Raw genomic sequence first — 7,768 nt, 5'->3', positions numbered from 1 at the left:
GAGCTGCTGCTAACTTGTTGTTTCGTTGTATTCGTGCAGAGAGCAGCACTTCCACACAGCACTCCACCATGATCTTGGTGCGTCCAGGTCTAGGCATGATCTTGTTGCATCATGTCTAGGCCGTCTCCTGCTGCTCCGGCATGCTGTCTGATAATATTCGCCGCCATAATACTGTTCTTCGTCATAATACTGCTGATAATATTCGTCATCCTGCTGATAATTTCCTTGGTCGTAGTCTTCGTCTTCGTCGTCCATGTGCTGCGTGGGCAGCGCGTGGCGGCAGAGCGGGGAGACATGGTTAACCCGGAGCCAGCGGAAGATGCAGTCCTCTGCCACGAAATCCTGCAGGCACACGGCGCACTCCGCCGGCATCCTGATCCCCGCGTCCCCGGCCCTGGCCTCCTGCAGGCCCAGGATGGCGTCGCTGGAGGCGGCGACTCGAGCACACTTGACGCTGCGGTTGGATTCAGGAGAATCAGGATGGGAGGTCAGGTAGGGGAGCATCAGGCGGGAGAGCCTCTCCTCCTCCACGTCGTCTGATACCGACTCGAAGCTAGTCTCCTCGACCATGTACATCCGGCCATCGACGAACCTTGCCATGGCCCGTCAGAAGTAGCATGTGCTGAATTTTAAGCCACCAATCCACTAGAATCATCCGACGGCGGCATTAGCCCTGGCGAGCGCACATGTGAGCAGCAGGTGTTCCATGTGCTCCAAATGCTGACTGCATCTCCATTAGACAAGGCATCTCCCTTCCCGTGGAGCGACACCACTAATAACTAGAAGAAGAGCATTGTCTTCCATAATTGTCGCGCGCCATGAGGTTCAAAGTAACCCATCAAACTGACTTCATGGTTGCATGAAACATCTATCCTGTGTAGCACGTACTACGGATCTGCGTCTTGATGGTTTACAAAGTACTCCCTCCATTCTTTTTCCTCTTGGCACAATGACCAAGGAAAACAATTCTACTTATCATCCATTTAATTATGTCATTAACTATTCCTCGTAAACAAGCGATTCATTAAAGACTAGACTTCTTGATACTCATGTAGCCAATCTTGTATAGAAGAATGAAAAGTCACGTGTCAGACCTGAGGTAACTATTTATGTGCACTAAAAAAGTCAAAACGATCTACAATTTGTAACTCATACGGAGGGAGTACTTTTTAGTTTTGGACTCTAAGAGACGACAAACAGCAACACTCGTCAGAGAGCACTCATCAGACATCAACAATGATGCCTCTGAGGCTATGACAAACACGGAGAACTACCAAGCTGCTGGTGGCTAATCAATTTAATTAGGTACTAGATTGGAACACGCAGGCATTCCCAAACGTTTGCACTTGCACACGCATGCACCGCACGACCACCGCTCGCTCACAATCAAGTTTACACACGCTTTCGCAGGTACACGAACACAAAGTTTGGGTGTTGGACCAGGTGGCCGGCCCACAATGCTCCAAGCCCACACTGCCCCCACACGCTGGGCCCCCAATCTCTCTCTTCACTGTAGCTCTTGGATGGCCCATCACCAATCTCTCTTTTCACTGTAGCTCTTGGTATACTACATGGCCCATCACCAATCTCTCGAGGGGGGACCTCAGATCTGCAACCAAACATGCAAATACGTCCAACCAATTTATTGCAAACTAGCAGTGGGTAGCGGTAGGCCAGCACCAGCCCAACACCCTGACGTATGCCACAAACGCAGATTCTCTGGAGCGTGGGCCTGGTACAGGGCTGAGCTACGTACGTACAAAACGCAAGCACACGTATGTCTACCTCTACCAGTACCACTACGTGACTACTTACTTGGTCGTGTTGCAGCATCAAGCAGACACACTAACGTCATCGCCCACCACATGATGTCTCCGTGTCTGTGGTTGCAAATCTTACCCTGTACCAAGACAGATTCTAGTGTCAGTTTTCATAATTCAGATTAAGGCGTATCTTGATTTGCTTTGGTTGGAGATGGTTTTACACTGATTTTTTTTTTGTACAGCTCATTACCACAGCTAGAGAGTGGAGATAGACATGCATGGTCTGCTATAGCTACAGAAAAAACAAAAAAAAAATCCAATGTGGTGATTTGGCTTGCAAAATCTTCAGAGATATACATATCTTTATTTACGAGAATTGAATGTTATGGCTGTGAACACCTGTCTTGCTTTGACATCAGTCTAGCTATGGCAGACCACTGACCATGCATGTCTATCTCTAGCGGAAGTAGTGAACTGCAGAGGGGGGCAAAAATCCAATGTGGTGATTCAGTTTGCAAAACCTTCGTAGATATTTGGCATGAATTAAATGCCAAGTCTACAAAGATATGCTCCTATTAGCACTACTATGTAAACCTATGTTTTTTTAATATATTAATTAATTTCTTCCATAAAACATATCTTTTCTTTATAATATGACAAGCAACACTTGATTGCAAGCAGCAGTGACGCGTATCTGTTGTGTTCGTTTCACTGATCGAGGAGATCTTCCGTGCCTGCGCTCGGTGGCGAAAGCCAGCCAAGTCCACACTCACAGTTCAGCGCACAATAAACTGGGCCTGCGACAGTGACGCACAAAAGGTCACAAATCCTTTCCTGCCTTGCACCGGCTGTCACTGGAAAAACCAAAATAGTCCTCGCGGACGAGCTGATCAAAACTGACGTTGCATGCATGTACCGGCATGAACCTGGAGTCCTGGACACAACCACCATGGTGTCAGTAGTGCCATGGCTTGGCCGTTCCGGTCCACTTTTCTTTGTGTGAGGTGAACGCTAAATAGAGCATGAGATGTTTAGGCGAGGAGTAAAATTAGATCTCATGTGTTGACACGTAATTTTAAGATAACCTATAATATATTATCTTTTTAAGCTTAATTTGTACACATAAAAATAGAACTACTATAAGTTGCATAGTAACTACAACTCGTACAAGGGTGGAGTAGTTATCTCATACTCCTAAAATTATGCTTATGAAGCGGTTGTTTTGTGACCTCGTTTTCTCTTCTTGCCCTCTCTCCTCTACATCAGCAAAAATCCTACGTGGTACTACATGAGATTACATATGAGACTGTTCGGACTAACAAAAAGAGAACAAATTTTATGAGTAGGAGAGGAGTTACTGACATTAACAACTAACAGAGAAATAGGCTAGCAAATTTTAGAAGTCGTTGAAAAAAGAATTACTGCTACTAGCAAAAGACATTAACAGACTAACACAAAAAAAAGAACAATGTTTTTACGCAGCTTAAATTCCAAAACGCATTAAGGGGCGAGAAGTTAATGCGCCCAACTCACCACCCACCTTTGACTCGCTAACTGACACACAAGGCATGCAGACCATGCACCCGCGGGCTGCAAGCCTGCAACGGATGGTGTGAGGTCTGCATGGCTGGATAGGGGCTGTGGGTTGTGGGTTGCGCCGCTCACGCAGTCTACCAACGACACCACACCATTGCGTCTCTCTAGTGACGCCAACGTGTCTCTAGTGACACAAGAGGACGATGATAGTTAGAGATGCATGGAACTTAGCTAATTACTAAGACCTATGGCATTGAGTATCTATTCTCCAATTTTTTACATCCAAGCCCCTCTTTACAAGATTATTTTCAAGCAAGTTCTTTGGTTAACCATTCAATGAATATGGTTGGGAAAAAAAACTTTCACGAAAGAAGTCCAGTAACGGCGCTTGAAAAATATGGTATGGTATAAGTGTTTGTACATCTTTTCCAAAATATTTCCATGCACTATGATAAAATACTCGTCTACTTCTTTTTCTGGTCTATTCTCCTTGGACTTGAGTTGTATAGTTTGTGAAACATTTTGTGTATTTCTTTGCAACATGAATTGGCAAATCCCACGTCATTGACCACGCTTGTCATGTATGAGAGAAAATAATTCTTTGGAATGATTGAGTGTAACAACTATGTCACTCATACTTATGCCTTTGACCGGTTGTTGTCGTATGCCAACTTTAATGGGGCATGTAACGTTGCTTTGCCAATTTTAGCAACTTTGCTAAACATATATCTTGTATATCTAACGTGTATGTGTGGATACAATGCACTGCTCCACCCATGCAAAATCATTGTCCGAAGCACACCACGACCACAATGAACTCATCTCCACATTGTGTGGACATCACGTGCTCTCATTAAATAGGATTAATAACATAGTAAGTTGAATACGTAAATGCATCGAGCCGATCAAAGTTGACTATGTTATATTTTTGTTACATGCGTCTCATGAAACACGTTGCAACATAGTAGAATCATTGTGTCGCATTTTTTTTCATGCAAGATGTAAGGTTTTGAACGGAAACATGTAACAACGTTGCATGATTCCTTACGTTAGACAGAAATGGCTATAACTTGTGCTCACTTTGCGACACAATTTTCTTGTTTAGCTTAAAACAAACCCACCATTCATAGCTTAGCTTGTGTGTTAGAATTTTAACAAGCAACAACTTGAATGCTTCAGTTTTTTCTTCTCTTTTTTCTTCAGAGCGAAAATAATAGTCGTTGCAGTTATTCGATCGTACCATTTGGATAAATATTGTTATATGCTTAACGGAATATTCCCTGTTAAGCAGTTGTTATCAGAGCCAAAAAAATTACTAGCCGGTTGGAAGTTACATAGGGACTTGTATAGAAAATTAGAATTCTGATAAGAAAACATAGGAAAACTGACATTGGGAAGCCTAGGACTTCCTGACTACTGTAGTCACAAAAGCTATTTAAATCCTCCTTGGGCTAGTCTTTTGCAGAACACCATTTCTCAATCTTCTGAAGAAGAAAGGCAAAGGCTCCAGCTTCCATCCAGGGCCAAAGGCGACCTCAGGGAAAACAAAAAGGGTAAGCAGAGACTCCTCCATGTGCTTAGCTTTGTTGGTAGACAGAAATAGGGGGGAAGAGCCGGAGAGGGAGTCTCTTCTAGTCTTCTTCCTCCTACCTCCATCTTTTTCTCTAGACCACACAGCAGGCGCTTAATAGCCTTGCTCATGGTTTTCTCCAAACGCCAACTCTAGCAAGGGTCTGATTCCTCTCTAGATTTATTCTTTGTGTGAAGCCACAGTATTTTACTGCAGCCATTTAAGTCCTCTCTCGAGAAGGCATCCTCTCTCTCTCTCTCTCTCTCTCTCTCTCTCTCTGACTGAGAGGTGAGAAGTGTTTCCCGGTTGCTGCTGCGTTCTTGGTCTTCTCTCCCTGATATGAGTGCTCTCATATACCAGATCTGAAGCCTCCTGTGCGATAGGAGGCTGCAGCATTTGAGGTGGTCAGGATGAGCAAGGAGGACGTCCTCAAGGTGCAGGTGAGTTTGCTTTGCATCTTCTCAACTCAAGCAGCTCACACACGCATTCCATATTTTTTCCTTCATGTGTGGTGTTTTTTTAAAGTAACTCATTCTTGTGTCTGCTGCGGTTTTAATCACACCGCCAGCTTGATTTCTCTCACTCTGCATGTGTGCTCCGGCCGTTAATCTATTCCGTAACCTTTTCTTTCTTGTCGACAGACCTGCGTGCTGAAAGTTAACATCCACTGCGATGGGTGCGAGAAGAAGGTCAAGAAGATCCTGCACAAGATTGATGGTAATAAAGAAAGATTTTTTAAGACTAAAATTCCTTAATTTTCTCCCCCATTTTGTTGTGTTCGCAAGGGTCTGTTCAGCGATACTTTCGGCCTGTTCGCTTCAACTTATTCAGCTGGCTTATCAGCCACCAAACAGTATTTTCCTCTCACAACAAATCAGCCGTTTCAGCTTTTTAGCCGGCTTATAAGCTGAAGCGAACAGGCCCTTTATTCTTCTCCTCAACAGAAACGATGGATGGTTCATCTGTCCTAAGAAAAATGTGTTGGATTGATTAAACTGCAGGTGTCTACCAGAGCAGTGTGGATGCAGAGCAGGGGAAGGTGACGGTGTCCGGCCTGATGGATCCGGCCACCGTCATCAAGAAGCTGAACAGGGCCGGCAAGCCCGCCAACCTGTGGGGCGCCAAGCCTGGTGTGGTAAGCCAGGTCCAAAAGCTCCAGCTCGGCGGCGCCGGCGCCGGCGGCAAGGGCCAGCAACCGAAGGATGCTGGCGGCAAGGGGCAGCCCAAGGATGCCGGTGGCAAGGGCCAGCCCAAGGGTGGAGCGGGTGCCGGAAACGCCGGCGGTGGAGGCGGCGGTGGCGCGAAAGGCGCAAAGCCGCTGGCGATGCCACAGGCGACTCCGCAGCAGCTTCAGCAACTGCAGCAGCTGCAACAGCAGATGCAGATGAAGGGGATGAAGCTTCCTCCCCAGCTCATGGCCATGGGTGGCAAGATGCCGTTCCCGGCGGCGGCCGCGCCGCCGGCGAAGGACCCCAAGGCCGTCAAGTTCAACGTTCCCGTGGACGACGAGTTCGGGGACGACGGCAGCGAGTTCGATGATGAGTTCGATGATGACTTCGACGACGAGGATTTCGAGGACGACGGCCTCGACGACGACTTGTACGACGACCCAAAGATGATGGCAAAGCCCATGGCAATGCCGATGGGCAACGGCGGGGGCGGCAAGAAGGGTGGCGGCGGGAACGAGATTCCGGTCCAGATTAAGGGGAACGCCAACAACGGCGGCAAGAAGGACTCTGGCGCAAAGCAGAACCAGGGTGGCGGAGGCGGCAACGGCAAGAACGGTGGCGGTGCGCAGCCGCCACAGAACGGCAAGGGCGGCGCCCCGGGCGGTAGGAACCAGCCTGGCCAGGCCAAGAAGGGCGGCGGCGCCGGTGGCCCGCCCGCCGGCGTCGGCGCTCCGATGATGGGCGGCATGCCGCCGCCGCAGCAGCAGCCGGGCATGATGATGAGGCCGCCGAACATGATGGGCGGCGCCGGTTTCCCCGGTATGGGCCAGATGGGCGCCGGGCCCATGGGCGGCATGCCGATGGGCCACCCCCACATGGGTGGCAATGGCATGCAGCCGGGAGGTGGCGGCGCCGCCGTGCATGGCATGCCGGCCGGCGGCATGATGCCTGGGGCTGGTTTCTACCCGGGCGGCGCTGGCGGCGGCGGCATGCCGTCCGGGCCGGAGATGATGCAGGCGGCCGGGAACCCCATGGCGCAGCAGGCGTACATGTCCATGATGCCGCAACAACAACAGCTGCAGATGATGATGAATGGCCATGGTCCTCACGGGCACCACGGTCACCATGCCCATGGCGGCGCCGGATACCCGCCGATGGGGTACGGCTACGGGTACCCCCGCCCGGCGATGCCGTACCCGCCGCCGATGTACTACCCTGCGCCGCACTCGCATGACAACATGTTCAGCGACGAGAACCCCAACAGCTGCTCGGTGATGTGAGGCGACGTCGCCGCCGCCTGACAAGCTTTCTCCTGCTGATGCTGCGGACAAAGTCAACCAAAGGGGAGCGCATGTCAGTCAGTCAGTATACATGAGAAACTAGTACCAGCTAGCTAGAATCGCCCCCCTTTTTCTTCTTCCCATTTCTTTTTGTTTCCTTTTCTAGCTTATTTTCACCTTTTTCATCCTTTGAACAAAAAAAAAGAGGAACTTCCTTGAAGTGGAAGGTAGGTATAGTAATTATCAATAGTGGTCATAAGAGATGGCTGTGCTTTACAGTAGCTCAAGAAGGTGATGCTGATGGCTTCCCTTCTTGCTCCATAATGTGATGGTAGAAGAATGTGCAAAAACAAGGTTAACCCAATGCGCCTTTCCTGTGCTTTGGAAGTTTGGATGCATGAATGAATGGCCTACCTGCATATCTTTGACATGCTGGTGGAATGTTGTCAA

General features: G+C 48.6%; 1 protein-coding gene across 3 annotated transcripts; it reads left to right on the top strand.

Annotated features, from left to right (window-relative positions):
* Nucleotides 1-4,774: 4,774 nt before the first annotated feature.
* On the top strand, nucleotides 4,775-7,768 carry LOC101775896 (heavy metal-associated isoprenylated plant protein 33). Of its 3 annotated transcripts, none has more exons than XM_004977501.3 (4): nucleotides 4,775-4,852; nucleotides 5,230-5,309; nucleotides 5,511-5,586; nucleotides 5,871-7,768. In XM_004977501.3, the coding sequence occupies exons 2-4, from the start codon at nucleotides 5,280-5,282 to the stop codon at nucleotides 7,316-7,318; spliced, it is 1,554 nt and encodes a 517-aa protein (XP_004977558.1). In that variant the 5' UTR covers nucleotides 4,775-4,852; nucleotides 5,230-5,279; the 3' UTR covers nucleotides 7,319-7,768. The 3 variants fall into 3 exon arrangements, with proteins under 3 accessions (XP_004977558.1, XP_022684071.1, XP_004977559.1); XM_022828336.1 differs by lacking the exon at nucleotides 4,775-4,852 and adding an exon at nucleotides 4,870-5,157; XM_004977502.3 differs by lacking the exon at nucleotides 4,775-4,852 and adding an exon at nucleotides 4,874-5,030.

This window comes from Setaria italica, chromosome VII (assembly GCF_000263155.2).
Source record: "Setaria italica strain Yugu1 chromosome VII, Setaria_italica_v2.0, whole genome shotgun sequence".
NCBI classification, from domain to species: domain Eukaryota; kingdom Viridiplantae; phylum Streptophyta; class Magnoliopsida; order Poales; family Poaceae; genus Setaria; species Setaria italica.
The sequence above is the reverse complement of the archived record's forward strand: the minus strand, read 5'-3'. Positions and strand labels throughout refer to the sequence as shown.